Source organism: Glycine max, chromosome 10 (assembly GCF_000004515.6).
Source record: "Glycine max cultivar Williams 82 chromosome 10, Glycine_max_v4.0, whole genome shotgun sequence".
Lineage (NCBI taxonomy): Eukaryota > Viridiplantae > Streptophyta > Magnoliopsida > Fabales > Fabaceae > Glycine > Glycine max.
In genome coordinates, this window is record NC_038246.2 from 6,320,693 (window position 1) to 6,344,517 (window position 23,825).

The 23,825-nt window shown below is 34.6% G+C and overlaps 1 protein-coding gene across 2 annotated transcripts; it reads left to right on the plus strand.

Annotated features, from left to right (window-relative positions):
- The first annotated feature begins 3,688 nt into the window (after positions 1–3,688).
- On the plus strand, positions 3,689–21,835 carry LOC100806794 (DNA glycosylase/AP lyase ROS1). Of its 2 annotated transcripts, XM_006588758.3 has the most exons (23): positions 3,689–3,827; positions 3,913–3,987; positions 4,084–4,117; positions 4,201–4,237; positions 4,348–4,779; positions 5,315–7,720; positions 7,820–8,197; positions 8,930–9,020; positions 9,103–10,291; positions 10,380–10,459; positions 10,642–10,726; positions 10,798–10,889; positions 10,962–11,030; positions 11,144–11,180; positions 11,265–11,347; positions 11,650–12,123; positions 12,380–12,416; positions 12,499–12,556; positions 12,713–12,855; positions 13,000–13,065; positions 13,161–13,275; positions 13,362–13,400; positions 20,299–20,784. In XM_006588758.3, exons 5-23 carry the CDS (start codon positions 4,371–4,373, stop codon positions 20,490–20,492), a joined length of 6,045 nt encoding a protein of 2,014 aa, XP_006588821.1. In that variant the 5' UTR covers positions 3,689–3,827; positions 3,913–3,987; positions 4,084–4,117; positions 4,201–4,237; positions 4,348–4,370; the 3' UTR covers positions 20,493–20,784. The 2 variants fall into 2 exon arrangements, with proteins under 2 accessions (XP_006588821.1, XP_006588822.1); XM_006588759.3 differs by lacking the exon at positions 20,299–20,784 and adding an exon at positions 21,626–21,835 and having other exon boundaries at positions 4,201–4,779.
- Positions 21,836–23,825: the final 1,990 nt, after the last annotated feature.

Genomic DNA, 23,825 nt, shown 5'->3' on the forward strand with positions numbered 1-23,825 from the left:
CATCCACACCAAATTAGAGTTTTAACTCCCATCTTTTTTCGGTGCACCTCACTCAATCGCAACTCGCAATCTCACTTCAACGAACTTAGAAACACACGGAATAGTGCGATAGAGATTAATAAAAAATTTAGCTTGTAAAAAAATTGTAAATGCTTTGACTAGTTGATCCAACCCATTCAAATTGTTTATAAAAAAAGGTTGGTTTAGGTTGGATTTTAATTTTTTTTCTTGAAAAAGAATGGCATGGTTTTGGTGACTGATCCCTTGATGACAGGTGAAAGACATCACTTCTAGCAATGAAAGATTAGCCATTGCACAAGTCCACACGGGTTGTGCCTCAAACCTAGACAATAGTCTCACAACACAGTCTTTGGAAATTCAAGTCCTTCATTCTGTGTACATATAAACAGGTAATCTTTAATTATTCTAAATACACAATTTATTGTGATTATTAAGACATTTAATTCTTAGTGACACACATGAAAAGACACCAATGCTATCGGTCCCTAAAATAAGTAGAAGAAAATAAAAGAAATATAACTTTATTTAATTCTAAAAAAAAAAGTTAGTAACAACACCCTTCAACTCATGGGTCAATAACAATTTTGCACTGAGATCATCACCACATATATAGGTCTTCCTTCTGCTTGGTTCTTGAGTCTCAATATCTTCAAACCAATCGTTCAAATTTGATTAGATTGAATCATGAATTTGTTCATAACCAACTCAAACTGACTTGCTACATCCCTAAAATTTCCATATATTTATTGAAATCTCCACTTTTTAAAAGATTCCAGTTGATAGGAGAAAATTCAACTCACTTTTTCACCTCTTTTTAATTTATCTTCCTTATTTCATGCTTAAAAGATGTAATAATAAAAAAAGATTAAAAAAAGAATAAAATTGACATAATTTTTAAAATCTTTACTTTTTAGAAGACTTTAATGACATGAGAAAATAATAACTTTTTTTTTGTGTTAGTTGATCTTTCTCTTTTCATGGATTCTAATGCAACGATAAAAAGATGTAAAAAATATTTAATGGAAACTTAATATTAAAAAGATTAAATTTAAGTATATTTATTATAAATTTGACTTTTTAAGAGACTTCGAGTGAAGAAAAGTAACACTAACTCATGAATTTGTCATTTTTTTATTTGTCTCTCTTATTTCACATTTTACAAATGTAATATTAATTTTTTAATATATATATATATATATATATATATATATATAATATTAAAAGAATATAAATATACTAAAAATGATAGATTAAAATGTTATTAAATGATTCAATTAATATTAAAAGTGTAAGAGAATATATTATATGCATGTAACAAACATATTTGAATTTTAAAAATAAAATATATATGTAAAATTAAAATTAGTTTTTTTTTTATATTCAGTTATAGTTTATAAAACGGTTGAGTTGGTATTAAGAAAGAATAAGAGGATATATTAAATATACCATTTAAATTTTTTAAGATAATACATATATAAACGAAAAAACATATAATATAAAAATGATTATTATATGTGAGAATTAAAATAATTAATTTTAATCGTTATATTAAAATTAAAGGTTAAGATTATAATATTTTAAATTTAAATCAAAAATTTATTTATTAACTATAAAATCTATAAAATATTTACCAAATAGAAAATTAAATATATTAAAATTTTAATTTTATTAAAATTTTTAAAATCAGTTCTCTAAAATATAAATACAGAAGCTATGATTTCCTAATATTATAATAGCCACACTTATTTTTATCTAAAATATTATTGCAAGAAGAAACTTGACTTCTCTATCTAATTTACTAAAAAAATCTATACATTACATGAATCGAACATTTTATTAAGATTTTAACGTTTTACAATATAATTTTTACACGATTACTTAATCATAAATTAATATTTAAATTATTTTAAAATAATTATTTTTAAAGTTAACAAACTTACCATAGATAATTATGTAAAATTTAAAATATATAATTTTTTTCTTCTAGTAAGCCCTTGAAGACACTTTCACTCTATTATTTGGTGATCACAAAATATTCTTTTTAAACGGTAAATTCAATCATTTTAATAAATAAGGATTAAATATGAATAGATATTACATTAATCATAGTAAAATAAAAAGATAGTTCTTTTAATCATATATTTTAAATTAACTTCATACGCTTATTATTTTTAAATTAATTAGCGCATAAATAATATTATTAAGAATTATATTAGTTTGAAATCTAGATTCTCTTTTTAAGACTGGTTGTTCAAAGTAGAATTTTTTTCTTATTTTTATTGATTTTATAAAGCTTAATTTCATCTCAACAATTTTTTTTTTAAAAAAAAGCATCCCTCATCAAGATGTCTTCCAATCACGTTGTAAAAGTTTGACAATTTCATTGAAGACAATTGCAGAATTAATCCTATAGTTAATTGTGTAAAATGTTTGTAAATTTTTTTGTTCATGTTTCCCCTTTATAGTTTTTTCTCTGCGAGTATGCTAATTTGTTGTTTTGTTAATGTCTTATTATTACTTATTATAACAAGCAAAAAGTTGCTTAATCACTACATACACGAACCAAAGTAAAATTAAGTCATTTTATTAAATGGATTATGGACATTTGATCGTGTTTAATTTTATTTATAATTTTTAAAACTGTTTTATAAAATAGTCTTAAAAATATTTCCTAAAACAAAATAAGAAAATAAATATTCATTAAGTATTATGTTTAAAATATATTTATTTTCTTGTTTACATATGTTTTTCTTTATTTTTCTTTTTTTTATAAAAAAAAAACAGAAATGTTTCAGTTTTAAAGATCGAATTAAATTAGTTTTGAAAAATAATTTTTTTCAAACAGATTTTTTTAGTTTGCTTTTAATTTGTAAAAAGTTAATACAATATTCTAAAAAAAAATGGAAACACAACCTAACTTGCAGAATTTACTGTTTGTTCCATAATAATAATAATTGATAATTGTGTACGAATAAGAAATTTTTCAAAAATAATAATTATTTTATTTTTTTATATCTCTTATAATATTAATTTTATAAATTTTTTATTTTCTTTTATTTATTATTAATTTTTATTAATATGTGTAAAATAATTTAAAATGAAAATGATAATAAAACAGAGAAAGTGTCTCTTTTTACATGATGATAAAGAGAAACTCATGGTCATAATAAATAACACATTTACTATTTATGAAAAAATAAAAAGAATAAAAGTAAACATTCAATGTATGTATTTTACAAAATCTTTAAATTCATGACCATATATATAAATTTAAAACACTTTTTAAAAGTTTAATAATTAAAATATTCCTTAATTAACATTATGATAATTGATATCACAATAATATATAAAAATTAAATTCTAAAATAAATTATATGCATGTGTCACTTATGAAAAATATATAAATAATATTATTTTCTTGCGTGTTCTTATACACTTGTTAGTTAATAATAAATTTTCAATCAAAAAATTTATTAACTGTGTATGAAAATTAAATTCTAAAATAAAATCGCATGCATGCATAATTTTATGCATGCATGCATTACGTATGAAAAAGTTATGCATGTGTGTGAAAAATATTTTTTTTTTTTGGTATTTCTGTGATTACAACTTCTCGGTGAACAATAACTTAAAAAAAAATTAAAAGTACATCTAATAAATCGTGTACTTTAAATGTTGATTTCTTCAACCAATGCATCATAGAAGAAATGAAACCTATCTTCTGGATACATACACAGGCACATAGAATTCGTGTTACTTCTCTCTTGTTCTGCTGGCTTCCCTCAGATACTTACAACAGCAACTTGGTACTTAACTTAGCCCCACATATTTTGATTCTATGTAACCGCTTTCATATCTCATATCTGTTTTAATTTCGATTTTGATTTGCAGCATAAAAGAAATTCTGGAGGGATTTTCCAAACAGAAAAATAATCAATAAATCTATCAACAAGTATCTGGTTTCTGGTTTGTTGCTTTCCATAGTCCACCAATTGGGTTGGTGTTTTTTTTAATATTAATTAATTAAGTGGGTATAAACAAATTCTTCTATCCCCTCTGCAGTTACTCTGCTGGAGCGGTTACCCCTGTCATAGAGGTAATTACAGAAACCTATCTTTATCTTTGATCCTGTTCTTCAATTTCTGATATTTATTCACATTTATTTCACATTTCTTTTAGGTTCAAATGGGAAGATGCTCCTTCCAGAGAGGAAAAGGTCAATATTGCACAAAGTTGTGACCTTTATCAGGAAATTGGGCTTCTGAGAGCACCCTGAGATAGTCCCAGTAAGCAATTTTGATTATATTCCCTATTGACCTTTTTCAGTGAGGATTGAAGGGGAAGAGTGAATGGAGGTTGGGGAAATGGACAGAAAGGAGACACAAGTTGAGGTTCCTTGGAGCCCCGGCCCACCTATTAAGCCAGTTCCTATGAAACCAGTGCCGATCTACATGCCTGAGGAGAGAAACCAAATGGATCATCTTGCAAATGGAGCAGTTGCATGTGCTGAATTTTCACTTGGCCAAGACAAAATTGGTGGGTCAGGTGATGGGTCAAATGTTGCCGGTTACAGTGGCAAAACTTGTGAACAGATAGTTTCGGATGCTGTTTCCAGCTACAGAAAACTTGGGTTCTGTGAGCAACTGTTGGCGGTTGAAGCTGAATCGAGGAACATCAGTGTGACACAAGGGAATAATGATGGATTGAAGAATCCGTTTGTTCCTCCACTCGTCCTTGATAATGTCCTAGACCCTCAGGGTAAGTCCTATTTTTTGTCCTTGCTACTCTCGGTATGTGACATTTCATTAAATTTTCCACTCCACATCTCACTGGAACTCAGTGAGCACTAGCAACGATTGTATTCGTATCAAGGTAAATTAAGAATTTACACAGAACACTGATGATGAATAAAAAAAAATAGAGGTAGCAACAGCTAGAGGATACCTGATAAATTTGAATAAGATATTACGCATACTATATATTTTTCCATTATCATCCATTTTGTATTGAAATGAGGACAATCTGAATGGGAAATCAGTTTGTAATTTCTAAATATACATTCAAACTAGTTTGTGACTAAAATGATTTTATTTGCATGTTTGCCTGCATTTTTCTCCTTAAAGGTTATCAACCTTGAGATCATGTTGCTCTATAGCATTTCATAAAACCTTCTGCACCACAAGCACAATATCCACCATTTTCTTATCAATAAGTTTCTGCTTTAATTTCCAGACTTGGTCTTGCTAGGATCATATTGCTCTTACACTTGTTTGCATATTCTCTTTTGACACAGAAACATACATTGCTTGCTGTAGCATGAAATCTTCACAGGATACCTCATATATACTTGACAATGCCAACAAAGAAGAAAGCAGACAAATAGCATCAATGCAAGTCAATATGGAAGAAAAGGATCCAGGAAGGGAAGAGAGAAATGTCACTGCCAATAAGCTTGACAATAATGTAGCGCCAAACAGCAAAGAACTCTGTGACCCTGCCATGGAATTTGCTGCTGTTTCTTCACCAGTGAAGGAGAATCACAACCCAGATAATGGAAGCAGTCATGATACTGATCTTAATAAAACACCACAACAAAAACCAAGGAGAAGAAAGCACCGTCCCAAGGTCATCAAAGAAGGCAAACCCAAAAGAACTCGGAAGCCAGCTACCCCAAAGCCTGTTCAATCAAAAGAAAAGCAACCTGTCAAGAGGAAGTATGTGAGAAAGAATGCACTGAACAAGACTTCTACTCCTCCAACAGAAGAGACTGGGGAATTGACTAAAGAAATGTCTTGTAAAAGGTCCTTAAATTTCGACATAGGAACAACATATGAAAGTTCTGCTGCCATAGAAAATACAAGAACGCTATTGGGAAAAGAAAATGGTGTTCTTGTACAAGAAACAAATGTAGGTCCTGCATTTGATCTAAACACTTCCATGAAGCAGGCATCAAACAGTTACATGTCACTACCAGAAGACACACAAGCCCTAAATACATCTTCGGGAAGAAAAAGCTCAGGGACAAAGCCAGAGGAAAACCCACCTCCGAAGAGGAAGTATGTGAAAAGGAAAGGAGTGAACAAGACTTCTGCTCCTCCAATAGAAGTTCCTGGAAATTTGACTGAAGAAACAACGTCTGCATCTGCCCAAACATCATGCACAGGGTCCATAAATTTTGATGAAAGAGCAAGTGAACAAAGTTATGCAGTCAAAGAGAATCCAACTGGGCATCCAGGCAGTGAAATTGGTGTAGTAATGAAGGAAATGAATGTGGGCCTTGCCTATGATTTAAACACTTCCATGAAGCAGGCATTAAATGATGACATGACATTACCTAAGGACACACAAGCCCCAAGTTCATCTTCAAAAATCAAACTCCCGGGGACAAAGAGAAAAGAAAACTTGACTGGCAAGAGGAAGAATGCGAGGAAAAAAGGATCGAATCCGTCTCCTATTCCTCCAACAGAAATGACAGAATTGACTGAAGCAATGATACTTGAATCTAACATGTCATGGAGAAGATCCTTAAATTTTGATATCGGAAATGTAGGCAGAGAAAATTTAGATTTGGACATTGGGAAGGAAAATATGGTGTTGGAGGAAAGAAAAGTAGGTCCCACCTATAAAGACACTTGGTTGAAAGAGGCAGTAAATATTTGCATGTCATTACCTGAGGAAACCCAACACCCAAGTACGTCTATTTCAAAATGCACTTCCCCTGGGGCAAAGCTGAATGCCAACTCTGTAGAGAAAAAAAACAAAAAAGGCCGGGCAACTGCTTGGGGTGGAAACATAAGTAATAGTCAAAGTTCATCAATAAGGTTACAAATGGTTGGCTCAAAGAGAAAACATTCTGATACCTTTAATCGTGCAGATGACAGCAGCATGAATCTGATTGGAGTGCAATATAATGGACTGCCCTCATACCAACACCTAAGTACGTCTATTTCAAAATGCACTTCCCCTGGGGCAAAGCTGAATGCCAACTCTGTAGAGAAGAAAAACAAAAAAATCCGGGCAACTGCTCGGGGTGGAAACATCAGTAATAGTCAAAGTTCATCAATAGGGTTACAAATGGTTGGTTCAAAGAGAAAACATTCTGGTACCTTTAATCGTGCAGATGACAGCAGCTTGAATCTGATTGGAGTGCAATATAATGGACTGCCCTCATACCACACTAGCCTTTGCCTTCAGTTTCCAAAAATACAGAAGAAAAGGAGAACCGAAAAGGGGAATGCAACAAAAGAAGTCCAACTGACATGCCCTCAGGAAGATGCTCTAGGACATCCATATGCATCAAGCTCCAGCTGCTGGACTTATGGTTCTGGATATAATACAGCTAGAGTCCCAGCCACAAGTATTGATAATACTCAAACATTCAACGAGTTTCTCTTGTCTTTGAAAAGGCTGGCAGAAACATCTCAAACCTCTACTTGTGATCGTGGTTCTCTAACTAGAATTAGAAACTGTGATACTGAACCAAATTATACAGCAAAACAAGTGGGTGTCCCTGGCAAAGAAACATTTGGGGATGCAATTGGTGCTTTAGTTGCAGAGACATGTACACCACCCACAAAAAAGAGGCAGAATAGAAAGAAAAGTGTTCTTTCCAGTTCAGCACATTCTACCACAAATGAGATGCTACACCACCATAATTTTACATTGGAAAATTGCCCTCTGCCAATGGGGAAGCCATCAGGTATTTGAACTGAATCCTTATTTTTGTGTCAATAACACTATAAATCTCAAAGGACAAATAATTCCACCATGGTTTTTTCTTTTTTTTTTTGCATTGCAGACATTGTTCCTGAAGTACTATGGAACACCATGAACAATATTGATGCATTAACATTGCAATTTAGACAGCTAAACTTAAACGCAGAAGCCAGAGACCTTGCATTTCATGAGGAGAATGCACTTGTCCCTTATAAACAGAAAAACAGCCTTATCCATGGAGATGGGGTCATCGTTCCCTTTCACATTAAGAAACAGCATCTACGACCAAAGGTCAACCTTGATGATGAGACTGATAGAGTGTGGAAGCTTTTGCTGTTAGATATAAACAGTCATGGCATTGATGGAACAGATGAAGATAAGGCCAAGTGGTGGGAAGAAGAACGAAATGTGTTCCGAGGACGAGCCGACTCTTTTATTGCACGAATGCATCTTGTACAAGGTATCATGTTTGACATTATTCACCTTTGACACACACCTCTAGCTAGGCACCAACTTATGTGATCATTGAAGTGGAAGAAATGAGAAAAGGAAAGATGCAAAACAAAACTACACTTTAAAAGAATAACAAATATTATGTCTGCCTACTTCCCAAAAAAGTAGATGGTAAACCCGACCCACCAATAACTATAAAACAAAATAGGTCCCCTAGACCACCACAACATGAATTATGAAATTATTTGTACTTCCTAGGTCAGTGATAATATCACAAGAACAATGCAAGGGCCACTCTCAGTGTCTAAAAAATTTAAGTACCTACACTTTGGCGGTCATCTATTAGGGTTTTTCTTGAAATTGATTGAAGGCAAGACAAATATAATAGCATCCTATATCTTATCCATCATACATAAACTTCAGAATCTCTTATAAGCAACAAATCATCATAGTAATTTAAAGATAAGTAGCATAAATATTTTTTTCAGGTGTAATGTTCATAAACCTCAATGACACAATCTAATTTGACTAAAGATACATGTAGCACTTTACTAAAATAGTGTAATGAAACCATGTCCTCAGGATGTTGTTACAGCTTAGAAGAGAATAAAATAATTTCAACTTTATCTTGAAAAAAAAAACAATGTGCAGAAAATCTACCCCATGAACAATGAAAAACTTCAGACAATAAGAGCTTCTTGCATTGAGTTCATTTACCAATATAAATCATATTCAACAGGAGACAGACGATTTTCTCGATGGAAAGGATCAGTTGTGGATTCAGTGGTTGGAGTTTTCCTCACCCAAAATGTCACTGACCATCTTTCCAGGTATAAACTATACAAGCTTAATTTTGGCAAATTTATAACATGATGACATGCCACAGCAACATTTTCTATTCTATGTTGACAGCTCTGCATTCATGTCCCTTGCTGCTCGATTTCCAAAAAATTCAAGCAGCATGTGCAAAAGACACCATAAAGAAGACACAAGGCTGGTAGTCAACGAACCACAAGTGCATATAGTGGAACCGGAAGAGAGCACAGAATGGGATGTAAAATTATTGAATCAATCTGTTTATGACCAGACTTCTACAATAGATATGGCTGAACATTCTGGAGAAAAAGAAGCCGTCAACAGCAATGAATCCTGTGGAACTCCCAGCAGTGTAATTAGCTTAACAGATGAATCAAACTCCAGATTGTCAGAATTACCTCAAAAGAATATTAAGGAACACTGTAGTCCTACGAGGAGTGGAATACTTAGTGCTACAATTGAGGAAGGAGAAGAAAAATCATGTTACAATGGTGATAGGAAAGAGTTAAATGACATAGTTTCATCCCAAGGCTCTGTTTTTTCCTCTCAAATATCTGGAGATTTTTCAAATGATCAAAATCCTGAGAAAATAGGATCATGCTCAGATAGCAACTCAGAAGTAGAAGTTCTGTCCAGCACAGCAAAGTACAACCATTTTGGTAGCAACACTTCCTTCAGTAAACTCCTTGAAATGGTTAGTTCGACCAAGTTTTATGAAGATAACAGTCAAAAAAGCGAATCAATTGAAAACTCAGGAATGCTTGAAGTTAACGGCTTTGATCCTTTCAAAACAGAAGCATCAACAAGTGACTTAAAGAAAAAGGATGAAAATGGCATGAACAGATCTAGTCTTCAAACAACAGAACCTGCAGGCCAAGTTGCAATTACCCATTCTCAAAGTATTGCATCTCAAGTCCATCCTCGGGAACAAAGCAATCACCAGCAGCAAAGCTTTTTCAACATTTCTGGACAAACTCAAGATCTTATGCAGAAAGAAAGGGGGTCAGGTCTTGGTGAGCAAAAAAATGCCACGAGGAATGGAACCAATGAGATAAGTTCTGCCCCAATAAAATTAAAGACCAAGGAACAAGGAAAAGAAAAAAAGGATGATTTTAACTGGGATAGTTTAAGAATTGATGCACAGGCTAAGGCTGGCAAAAGAGAAAAGACAGAAAACACCATGGATTCTTTGGACTGGGATGCTGTGAGATGTGCAGATGTCAGTGAAATCGCTGAGACCATCAAAGAACGGGGCATGAACAACAGGCTTGCTGAACGTATTAAGGTACAATCAAATTCCATGAAATATTTCTTTTAACTTTCTGGAGACAGACAGCCTATGAATGCAACTTATATTACATGATACACTGCAGAATTTCCTGAATCGACTGGTTGAAGAACATGAAAGCATTGACCTTGAATGGCTTAGAGACGTTCCACCTGACAAAGCAAAGTAAGTCCAGTGGTTGATTAAACTACTTACAAGCAATAATGTGAGCATTTCTTGACTCTCATTGGAGAAACCAACATCCTGAACTCTCTCAATTCATTCACTAGTAACAAACTCACACAAGTGAATAGACCTATTTCATGTAGGCAATGTATTCATAATAAAAATTGATTTCATACATACAGAGAATACTTGCTCAGCATAAGAGGATTGGGATTGAAAAGTGTGGAATGCGTGCGGCTTTTAACACTGCACCATCTTGCCTTCCCGGTAAGTTGAAATAAGTAGTAAGCAATTACAGCAATATGGAATAAATCTGATAAATTATTGACGTATAACAGGTAGACACAAATGTCGGACGTATTGCCGTACGACTGGGATGGGTGCCTCTGCAGCCACTGCCTGAGTCACTGCAGTTGCATCTCCTAGAATTGTGAGTGCTTCATAAATAATATGAGGCATTAGTTCTGTTGATACGAAGAACTGATATCATTGTCTTATGCAGGTACCCGGTGTTGGAGTCAATACAAAAATATCTCTGGCCTCGACTGTGCAAGCTAGATCAGGAAACACTGTAAAGATTTTCTTCAATTTACTTGGCAAAAATAAAATATAAATAAATTCTTTGTTTCTGCAAGTTTAGCAAAGGTTTTTGTTTTTTGCTTTTTTTTTAATGTTATATTGCAGATATGAGCTACATTACCAGATGATTACATTTGGAAAGGTAAATTACATTTTCTCAAGGAAGAGACTGACCTTACTTAGCTAAAACCCATTATGATTGGGACAAAAACTACAATGAATGCAGGTCTTCTGTACAAAAAGCAAACCAAATTGTAATGCATGCCCAATGAGAGCAGAATGTAGACACTTTGCTAGTGCATTTGCAAGGTATGTATATTAAAATTCTTTGCAAAATATAGAACTCTAGAAGGCACTGAAAGCATTATAGTTGGGCAATAGGTATGGATCTTGACGGACAAAATACTAGGTTCATATATCCAGAAATATAATACTCGCTACCTCAGTATAATGACAGTACTATTGCATTCTATCCTTATCACAATGGTTTAATTAAGAAATGTTTACTTAAGTGATAACTGAAAATGATCTCAATACCACACTGAACCCAATAATATGCATGTATCGCAAGTTATGATAGATCAATTACAAATAAACAATATTGTATGCAGTGCAAGGTTTGCACTGCCTGGACCAGAGCAGAAGAGTATAGTTAGCACAACTGGAAATAGTGTGATTAACCAGAACCCATCTGAAATCATCAGTCAGTTGCACTTGCCTCCACCTGAGAACACAGCCCAAGAAGATGAAATTCAACTAACAGAAGTGAGCAGACAATTGGAATCAAAATTTGAAATAAATATTTGCCAACCTATCATTGAAGAGCCCAGAACTCCAGAGCCAGAATGCTTGCAAGAATCACAAACTGATATAGAGGATGCTTTCTATGAGGATTCAAGTGAAATTCCAACCATCAATCTTAACATAGAAGAGTTCACTCTGAATTTACAAAATTACATGCAAGAAAATATGGAACTTCAAGGAGGTGAAATGTCAAAGGCATTGGTTGCTTTGAATCCACAAGCTGCTTCCATTCCTATGCCCAAGCTAAAGAATGTGGGCCGATTACGAACAGAGCATTGTGTGTAAGTAAAATAACTAACTCATCTCCAACTACATAACATTGAGTGCACTATCGAGATTTCATAATAATTACCACAAAAGCAAGACCAGAAATCAGTAATTACATGTCCACAATTATAAATCCAACAATATTCAAATATGAGTGTAAAAGAATCTTGCATGTAATAAAACCAGAGAGTTTAGCAGACATCACAACCACCATGCTAACGTAGGGGAAATTTCTAACAATTTATGTTGATTGTGTTTACTCTTGTACAGTTATGAACTCCCAGATACGCATCCTCTTCTACAAGGGGTTAGTAAATTGATGTATCTATTAATCAAAGCTATGCTTTACCCTGTATGTTCATCTTTTATTAATTATTTGTGCATTACAGTGGGACACACGAGAGCCTGATGATCCAGGCAAATATCTTCTTGCTATATGGACTCCAGGTAGACAAAAATAACAATTTCACTACCTTGTCTCCTACCAGATGAATTTAGATATAGTCTTTGTCTGCTCCATGCAGCAGCACAATAAGTTGGGAAATGATTTCTTTCAGCTTTGGTCTTTCCGAACTCATTTTTCCGGATAAATTATTGTATTAGGTGAGACCGCAAATTCTATACAGCCACCAGAAAGCAATTGCAGCTCTCAAGAAGAATGTGGCCAACTCTGTAATGAGAAGGAATGTTTCTCATGCAACAGTTTCCGTGAAGCAAATTCTCAGATAGTTAGAGGGACACTCCTGGTCTGAATGCTTATCAAAATCATTGTTTTAACCATATGTAGCTTACTAATTCTTATACATTATGGGGGCTGGGGAGGGAACACATCTGCATAGAAATTCAAGCATTATAATAGACTGACTTGAATTTATGATAAATATGAGCAGATACCTTGTCGAACAGCTATGCGGGGGAGCTTTCCACTGAATGGCACCTATTTCCAAGTCAATGAGGTAAAATAATGTGAAATTCAGACTGCTGAATCTCTTTTTCTCTTATACTTGTTTATTGAAATTTAAGCACTACCAACTTGTATCATTTGAACCAGGTATTTGCTGACCATGACTCAAGTCTCAACCCAATTAGTGTGCCCCGAAGTTGGATCTGGAACCTCAACAGGCGAACAGTATATTTTGGGACCTCCGTAACAACAATATTTAAAGGTAAAGGCTTGAGAATTCTTTGTAAAAGTAAGAAATAAATACTGTGCATTAACAATGAAATTGAATATATGAATTTTGTCAATCAGGTTTAACAACACAAGAAACTCAACAATGCTTTTGGAGAGGTAAGATTTAATACACAGAATGTAATCCTGCTTTGTTAACTGAATATCCTACTTTAGCCAGTTTTTATTGGTGTGATTAACACCACTAATTTGCATTTTTTAGACATACTACAGGATCGACTAAATAAATGCACTTCTACCACCTTATTTGTTAAAACACTATGAATGCCATCATGCGACCATAATATGCCACCTCTGATAGGGTGCTGTCTAATGGGCCTGAATTAGTGGGAAAATATAGGCCTGCTACTCAGTGGAAAGTATATACTAGAAGAAACAAAGTGGGGTCAAGGGTAGAAAGGGAATATTAGTTGGTGAGGTGGACAAGGGACCCATGTGATGCAGTTATGAGGTATTAGAGGGAGAGCATGTTGCAGGGGGGGGGGATTATTGAAAAATACATCTGAAAAATAGTAACAGAAAAGGAGCATTAGCTCTGGAATACTCTGGCTATTCAAGCAGGGTGTTAGCATCAAATCGTGAATAATACTATACACCATACTTACCATTTTCTGTTGTTGATCTCTTTAATTCTCTACTACTGTGTTATTTTTTGCTGTTCCTTTCACTGGTCCAACCTGCTGGATACTGACGAGGAGGAGCTAGCGTGGATCTAGTCCATGACTACGAGAATGAACGAGAGGGTTGACGCTTTGGAGGGACGGATGCTAATGCTGGAGGAATCGTTCCGACTGAGGATGGAGGAGTTCCAAAAGGTGATGATGGAGGAATTTGCTAGAATGCGAAACCCACCGAGTTCAGAAGGGATTTCATCGGTGTCGGCGGATGAGAACTCTGAATTCAGAATGACGGTCAAGAAGGTGGAACTTCCTTCTTTTGATGGTGGTGACCCGGTTGGATGGATCACAAGAGCTGAGACCTACTTTGAGATACATGGCTCTTCGGAGGATGTGAAGATCCGTTTGGCAAAGATATGTATGGAAGGAGCTACCATCCATTGGTTCAACTTATTGACAGAAACAGAGGATAATCTGACATGGGATAAATTGAAGAAGATGATGGTTGATCGTTACGGAGGCCGAAGGTGTGATAATCCTTTTGAAGAATTGAAAGACTTGCACCAGGAGGGAGAAGTGGAAGAGTACATATTTGAATTCGAATTCCTCTCTTCTCAAGTGAATCGTTTGCCGGAGGAACAATATTTGGGATATTTTGTTGGAGGTCTCAAACCAGAAATTCGGGTAAAGGTCAGAACCCTAAATCCTCAAAACCGGCTTCAAGCCATGAAAATGGCGCGGGATATTGAGGTGGAGATAAGGGGTTTTCGTTCACAGAGGCTGAATGATTTTGGAAGAAGATGGACAAAGGAAAGAGATGTGTCGTATAATTTGTATGAAAGGGGGAGAACGGGATCGGGTTTTAAGTCGGGTCAAAGGAGTGGATTCGGGTCAACTTACAACCCAAGCCCAAATCGCAGTAGCAATGTTACGGGGCCTGTTTCTCCAAAAATATCTGCCCAGTCTGGGAGTAACTCTCACCTAGGAGGCAATTCGAACTCTCAGAACTCCATGGGAGGTTCGAACTCTTACTACCGTGCCAACTCGGGTTGTGAAGGAGGACCTCGCAGCAGAGGGGTTCAGCATTTGCCCTATTCTGAATTGATGGATAGGAAAAGCAAGGGCTTATGTTTTCGTTGCAGAGAGAAATTTCATCCTTTACATCAGTGTAAGGAGAGGCATCTTCGATTACTTATCCTAGGAGATGATGAACAGGTTAATGAAGAAAGAGAAGTGATTGTCGTAGAAGTGCTAGAAGATGAAGAGGAGGAAGTTATTGAATGTAATGCTTTGGGGTTATTTGAAACTAAAGAGATGATGAGCACCAGGGGTCAACCGGCTACTATGAAACTTAAAGGGAAGTTGGGTGAGGTCCAAATTGAAGTATTGGTGGACAGTGGGGCAAGTCACTGTTTTATTGACCCAAAGGTGGCAACGGCGCTGGGATTAATAGTGGAATCAACAGCGGCGGTAGGAGTGAAATTGGGCGATGGTCACCGAGTAAAGACCATGGGAAAGTGCAGAAATGTGGAGTTAGAATCTTAACCCGGATAGATGCCCTTGTGTTGGAATTGGGAGATCTTGATGTGATATTGGGAGCAACGTGGATGAGACGATTTGGCAAAGTCACCTTTGATTGGAAGAGCATGAGTTTGAGTTTCCCTTGGCAAGGGAAAATGGTGGAACTACAAGGCATTAAAGCCTTGTCTGAATCTTCAAACTCTTCCCTGCATAGTTTGTTGGAAGCTGGTGAAATAGAATTTGATATGACTCCTCGTGGTGAATTGAAGGCGCAGGAGCAGCAGGATTTAAACCACATGCTAGCTGATTATAAGGAAGTTTTTAAAGAACCAGAAGGATTACCACCAAAGAGGGACAATGTTCATTCCATAGAGTTGCATCAAGGGGCTTCTTCGGTCAATGTGAGACCGTATAGATATCCTTTTCATCACAAAAGTGAGATAGAGAATCAGGTGAACTCTATGTTGGAGCAGGGCATTATTAGGTGTAGCTCAAGTCCTTTCTCTAGCCCTGTCATATTAGTTAAGAAGAAAGGCGGTGCATGGAGGATGCGTGTGGACTATCGGGAACTTAATAAAATAACCATACCAGATAAATTTCCCATTCCGGTGGTAGAGGAGTTGTTGGATGAGCTCCATGGGGCCAAATACTTCTCAAAGATCGATTTGAAATCGGGCTACCATCAAATAAGGGTAAAGGAGGAGGATGTGCACAAGACCGCTTTCCGGACACATGAAGGGCATTATGAATTTTTAGTCATGTCATTTGGTTTGACAAATGCCCCGGCAACGTTCCAAGCAACTATGAACCAAATCTTCAAGCCCTTTTTGAAAAGGTTTGTTCTAGTATTTTTTGATGATATATTGGTATATAGTAGAGAGTGGGGTGAACATATGCAGCATTTAAGGCAAATCTTAGAGGTGTTACAAGAAAAGAGATTTATAGCCAATACGAAGAAATGTGTTTTTGGTGATACTCAAGTGGAATATCTTGGCCATATTATTTCGGAGAAGGGTGTAGCGGTAGATCCGGCTAAGGTAAAGAGTGTGGTAAATTGGCCAATTCCTCAAAGTCTGAAGGGAGTTAAGGGTTTTTTGGGGTTGACAGGATACTATAGAAAATTTGTCAAAGATTATGGGAAAATAGCCAAGCCTTTGACCGAACTCACAAAAAAAGAAGGATTTAAGTGGGGGCCAGAAGCGTTGCATGCCTTTGAGGAACTAAAAAGGGTGATGACAACTTCTCCGGTTTTGGCTCTACCGGATTTTACTCAACCTTTTGAGATTGAGTGTGATGCTTCGGGAAGAGGAGTTGGGGCTGTTTTGGTTCAAAAGAAAAGACCGATTGCCTATTTCAGCAAGGCCTTATCTGAAGGAAATTTAGCAAAGTCAACATATGAGAAAGAGTTGATGGCCTTAGTGTTATCGGTGCAGCATTGGAGACCGTATCTGCTGGGAAGGAAGTTTGTTGTTTATTCAAATCAAAAGAGCCTTAAATATTTGTTGCAAAAGAGAATTACTACAGCTGATCAACAAAATTGGCTAGCCAAGTTGTTAGGCTACCAATTTGAGGTAGTGTATAAGCCCGGTTTGGAGAATAAAGCGGCTGATTCCTTATCAAGGCTGTATGGAGATAGTGAATTGAGGAGCCTTACCACTTTTCCAATTTGGTTACAACTAGCAGAGGTTCAAAAGGAAGTAAGAGAAAATGAAGAATTAAAAAAAATCATTGAAGAGTTGTCACAGGACCCGAATGTTCATCCATAATTCAGTTTGCAAAAAGGGAACTTGTTTTACCATAACAGGTTGGTGCTGGCTGCAAATTCAGTGTATATTCCTCTGTTATTGCAAGAGTTTCACTCATCTCCAACAGGGGGGCACTCAGGATTTCTCAGAACTTATCGCAGAATAGCTGGGAACTTGTATTGGGTTGGGATGAAGAGATCTATACAAGACTTTGTGCGAAGCTGTGACATTTGCCAGCGGCAAAAATATGTTGCGATGTCCCCCGCGGGACTGCTCCAACCATTGCCAATTCCGGACCAAATTTGGGAAGACATCTCCCTAGATTTCATCACCGGTCTTCCTAAATCTAAGGGGTTTGAAGCACTTTTTGTTGTTGTGGACAGATTATCAAAGTATGGACACTTCATACCCCTCAAGCACCCTTATACAGCCAAGAAAATAGCTGAGGTGTTTACCAAGGAGATTGTCCGGTTACATGGAGTGCCACAATCCATTGTTAGTGACCGAGATCCTCTATTTGTTAGTTTATTTTGGAAGGAGCTATTTCGGCTACAAGGAACAGTTTTGAAGATGAGTTCCTCTTATCACCCGGAAACGGATGGCCAAACCGAAGTGGTGAAAAGATGTCTTGAGGCTTATTTGCGTTGTTTTGCATCGGAGCAGCCCAAAAACTGGTCGTATTGGGTGTCTTGGGCTGAATTATGGTATAATACTTCCTACCATGTATCTATTGGAACTACACCTTTTGAGGTAGTTTACGGTCGAAAACCTCCCACCATAATTCGTTTTACACAAGGAGAAACAAGGGTTGAAGCTGTGGCTGCCGAGTTAGTAGATCGAGATGAAGCTTTGAGGCAACTTAAGCATCACTTGCTTAGGGCGCAGCAGCAGATGAAGAAATATGCAGATAGAAAGAGGAGGGATTTGACCTTCGAGGTGGGAGAATGGGTCTTTTTGAAGTTGAGACCCCATCGGCAGCAAACTGTAGTTAGAAGGATAAACCAAAAGTTAGCACCGAGGTATTTTGGCCCTTATCCCATATTGGAGAGAGTTGGTGTAGTGTCTTATAGGATAAAGTTGCCCGAATCTGCAAGAATTCACTATGTTTTCCATGTTTCTCAATTAAAAAAGGCTGTTGGTAGTTATACGGTGGAACCAGAACTCCCTGCTGAATTAGGAGTTGAGGATGCGGATGTGGAGGAGCCTGAAGCTATTTTGGCCACTAGAGATATCCGTGAAGGGGATGATGTGACAAGGCAATTTCTAGTCAAATGGAAGGGTCGAGCTGAAGAGGATACTACATGGGTAAATGAAGATGCGATGAGAAGTCAATTTCCCTTTTTCAGCCTTGAGGACAAGGCTGTAGCTGATGGGGAGGGCAGTGATAGGGTGCTGTCTAATGGGCCTGAATTAGTGGGAAAATATAGGCCTGCTACTCAGTGGAAAGTATATACTAGAAGAAACAAAGTGGGGTCAAGGGTAGAAAGGGAATATTAGTTGGTGAGGTGGACAAGGGACCCATGTGATGCAGTTATGAGGTATTAGAGGGAGAGCATGTTGCAGGGGGGGATTATTGAAAAATACATCTGAAAAATAGTAACAGAAAAGGAGCATTAGCTCTGGAATACTCTGGCTATTCAAGCAGGGTGTTAGCATCAAATCGTGAATAATACTATACACCATACTTACATACCATTTTCTGTTGTTGATCTCTTTAATTCTCTACTACTGTGTTATTTTTTGCTGTTCCTTTCAACCTCACATGATCTATAGCTTTTAGGTTAATTGTGCAAGCATTATATATGCACATGCTTCTATAATTTGTAAGTTCTGCTAAAGCTTGCTTTGTTGATTTAGGTTAACAACAGTGTGCTAACAATATCAAAGATAACTAGCAAACCAGCCAAAAACATAACTTGCATCCATAACCAAAGAGAAAGATATGAAACAACCTACTTAGTAGAGTAAATTATTGGTGTAACAACTTGTTTGTTGTCTTCATCTCATCCAGAAGCATTTTGTGACTAACGAAGTCTAATTGACAACTTGCACTATTTACCAATGTACTTCTGGTATCAAAACTCCTCAAACGGTAACTGAAACCCTTGATAGCAATTCCCTTGTGCCATCGCCCATCGCAGTCCATTCTAAACCCACTTCATCGAATAATTCTAGAAACCTTGTTTCCTTACTTTCTCAGTCATTTCTTATTTTCTTTGTCAGACTTCTATTATCCATATTCTCTTCTCCTAGTGGAAGATTCATGCGCACTCTAGCATGCATACTCAGACATATTCGAATACTTTCAATGTGTGTTTATCTTATCATAGATTTTTGACAAACTCGCAGTCATCTTATTTCCATACCCTTCTGTATATGACACTATATTGGCTCCTTACTTTTCTGACCTTAAACTATATCGTGAACTCTTCTATATAAATACGAAATACTACTTTAAAATACAAATTACGAGCTGCATCATTGTACTAAAAAAATTTAAGCTCTAGCTGCCTTGCTGGTTTTTTATTATTATCATTTATCACTAATATACTAGTGCAACGTACCTGCTAATATAACTTATATAATAAAACTGGTAAATAATGCAATGATAATAAAAAAATTAATATACAAGTTATATTGTAATTAAATTCATAAAAAATATATATTTTAAATCTCTGAATTATATTTTAGATTTATAATGAATAATTTAAAATTTTTATGTTATTTTTAATTTTTAACAATCTCTTTCCAAAAAATTATTAAATTCTAATTTAGAGATATAGAAAAAAGATAAGTAGATATAGATTAACTAAACAAATAAAGATAAACACTAGTTTGAGATGGTTGACAGAATTTTTTTTTCAACTAGTTGCAAGATAATATGTGAAATGTAGATCTGAAAAGGAAAAAGAGAGGGAATATATGAATGTCTAATTGAGAAAGTAAAGAAGTGAAAGCATCACTATTCAAATATAAAATATAGGAGTGTATTACTATTAATTTGAAAAGGAAAGAAAGTAAATTAATTGGGGGGAGCCATGTCATAGCTGAATAGAAAAGCAGGTATCCAAATAACATAACCTGTCTAAAGAAATGAAAAAAAATGTTTTCCAGGGTATATCTGTGTGCGGGGGTTTGACAGGGAAGCACGAGCACCCCGCCCTCTGATGGCTAGACTACATTTCCCAGCTAGCAAGTTGGCCGCCAAGACCAAAGAGAAAGCAAAAAAGGAGTCGAATTCAGCAAAATCACGAGCATCCAAACCAAATCCAGAACAGCCGGAATTGATTGCCAACAGAGACAAATGAGCATTTTTCATCATCCCATGCTGTGTTGCCCAGTTGCATGCATAAAATGACAAAGTCATTATTTCATTTTACTTTTTATCGTGCTCAGAGACTGAGCAGTTTTTCCAGATTAGGACCCCCAATAATGTACTATTGGTAGAACTTAGGCTTTAGTTTCTTGTTTCCAAAAAGGAAGATTATGTGAAGGGGAGTGTGAGCCATATGAGAGGCCAAGTACTTTCTCCCCCAATCCCTGCTGATGTACACTTAGAATGTTTTAGAATTAAATTATGCCTCCCCACTTCACCAACAACATCTACATCAATCATGCGTCTTCATCATAATTTTAAAGACAATATAACAAAGATTAAAATGCAATACTGTCCTCTCTGTATTAACTCACTAATCCAAATTCTCATTCTAATATAAACAGAAACAATCCTATCTCGCTCAGAAATCATTCAAGACACATTAAAATTAGCAACATAATAGCCTTCAAACAATTGGAAGAAAAAAAAAAAAAATACATCGCACACAAGCTTTCTAAGATCTTATGAAAACCTATCAAGTTAATAGTAATATTCAATTATTAATTACTTCATCTAAAATCATGAACATACTTACATAAATATACAAGTAACCAATAATCAACACAAACATTGAATAGGAAAAACCTAATTTCAACTCAAAAGGTTTTGCAGGAGGAACAGTAAATTATTAGCATAGAGTATAGGCATGGGATGAAGTCACTTTGTTGAACTTTTTTATTTAAATAAAAAATGTTTTTGTATGATTTTCAAAACATGTGATCATCAGTAAATAAATAAAAATGTTGAAAATCATGAAAACTTGAAATTGCAGGAACATAAAGTTACATAATGAGAGGTAACATATGATCCTCAAAAACCGTCCGCGTGAAATTTCAATTCCAGTTGTATAAAATAAAATAAAGTTTTTTTTTTATTCTTTTAGTTTATTATTTTTCTGAATCTGATGAGCTGATAAATGTAGAAGGAATACAGCTTCGGTCTTTGGACTTTGAGATAAAAATTAAAACCTGTGAAAAATTATAATCATAATCTCAACAAAAGTAACCCTCTCTTTTTTTAAGCTTCAATTTCAATAATTAAAGATTTTCCGCTCACTTGAAGCAGGCTGGGGTTGGACGAATCATCAATGCGTCACTCATCATTCTATTTCCAATTTCCAATCAAATCATGGTTACCGTTGCGGACCGGAGGCTTTGCTCTAATCTTTACTTTTTTGTTTTATTATTATTTTATTTTTGTGTGAATAAAAATATTTCTGCCAAAAGTCAAGACTAATCATCCATTGTACAAAGGTTTATTTAAAAATTGATTTCTTTTAACTATATTTTTTTTTTCATATAGACAAGTTAGGAACTGAAGTTATAATTTAAATAAGAATAAAATTATCTATTAATTATGTTATAATATGATAATTTTTTTAATATTATGAAGGTTAATTTCACATTGACTTAAAATAATATTAAAGAGCAAGTATTAACAAACTAATCACATCCATGACAACTTCAGGTTCAGATTCATGGAACCCGAACCCATTTCTTCTTTTCAAAACAATACTTTATTTATGGAGGATATTTACATACGTAATGATTACACACGTACCAATTTTATTATTTGTAATTGTATTCAATCTTATATTATTGCTTAGTGTGTGTTATGGGTATTTCAACTGATAATTCTAGACCAGACCCTTGAAAATACACTGATTATCGAAATATGTTTTGTTTTTTTCTAAAAATATTTTTCATTTATACGTTTAAGAGTCAAATCTGTATTAACTTGTGTTTTAGATCTTGTCTTATCTGCGGATCTTTGGATTCTAAATTTGCATAACTTAATGAGATGCATAAAGTAGAAAGGGTGGACCCTCTTACGGGATAACGAGTAGATATGGAATAGTTCTATTTGACACATTTCTATCACAATTTATCTCTTTTAACACAATTTTTATCAGTTAAAATTTATTAAGAAATACAAAACTATAAATAAAAATTATTAAATACAGTACATGAAGATTCGTGTGATTTTATAATTTATAATAAATTTTTTAAAAAAAAGTGTATTAAAAAACATGTGTCGTTATATTTCTTTTTGTCCGGAGGAATAATCAATGGAGAAAAAGTATTCAGATGTATTTCATTGTCCCTGAGTAGATTCTATATTACTTACCTAATCTTTTTATTTATATCCTTAAAAGTTCAAGTTAAAGACAAAAATATTAAGTGAATGACAAAGACGAGTCACCTTGTGGGATAGTAGAAGTTTTTCTAACGTTCACCTTTAGCATATACCACCACACTTATACTATAGGACGATTATCACTTGAGCTACGAAAGTTAGAAAATAAAAAAGTAAATATATATTTGGATTACACATATTTTGCCAACCATGAACTTAACATTAATTAGAAATCCTATAGACAAAAGTAAGGTAAGAAACCTTTTCCCTTTATTACTAGAAGTTTTTCTTCTCTTCCTTCTTAAAGTCAATGTGTTTCTCGATGTGTCATTTTTTTTCTTTCCTTTGACAGTTTTCCTAGAGCTATTGCTATAGTGAACACAACTTATCACAATTACGGACTAATAAAAGATTAAAAAAAATTTAAAACTATTATAAATACTCTAATACATTGAAAGTTTTCCAATTAATTTCTACCTAAATACGTTGTTTGTTTGCTTGAAAATGTGGAGGAAAATTAATTTTATTTTACCTTGGTGGTGGTATTTGTTGAGTTTCATTAATTTTTTCCCACAATCTTTATAACCTGCTCCAAATAGTTCGTCTCATTAACAATTAGCAATGAACAACTTAAGTAATATTCTAACAATACAATAAGAATAGTTATATAACAGAATAGTTAATTGCAATCTAATATCAACTGATCTTGTCATATATTACTATATATCCATGAAAAGGACCAATATTCAACATGAAACAATATAATAAGAATGTTGGAAGTGATTTTAATTAATTGACCTGTTAAAAATAAAACAAGCAAATATAAATAAAGCGATACACAATTTAAATATGTTTTCAATGTATACAAACATGTTACTCTTGTTTTTAATCCATGTATTTTTTATTTTATTTTATTCCTACAATATTTTGTCAGTTATTTTGATGTCCATGATGGTCAAGACTAATAACAAAAACGACTATATATATTATATGGTCCTAGCTAAGAAGTAGGTAAAAACAAAGATTGTTATATCTGTAGGAACTAAATAAGCAAAATGTTATATTTTATAGAGATATAAAGCTAAAACTATTATATTTGCTAGAAGGTAAAAAATATTGCAATTAACAA

What these genes read in the sequence shown, in the direction of transcription:
- LOC100806794 (XM_006588758.3), top strand. Translation starts at nt 4,371, where the DNA reads ATGGAGGTTGGGGAAATGGACAGAAAGGAGACACAAGTTGAGGTTCCT. An exon ending in AGATGATTACATTTGGAAAG is followed by an intron (nt 11,181 to 11,264) that starts GTAAATTACATT and finishes CAATGAATGCAG; the next exon opens with GTCTTCTGTACAAAAAGCAA. An exon ending in TTTGCTAGTGCATTTGCAAG is followed by an intron (nt 11,348 to 11,649) that starts GTATGTATATTA and finishes TATTGTATGCAG; the next exon opens with TGCAAGGTTTGCACTGCCTG.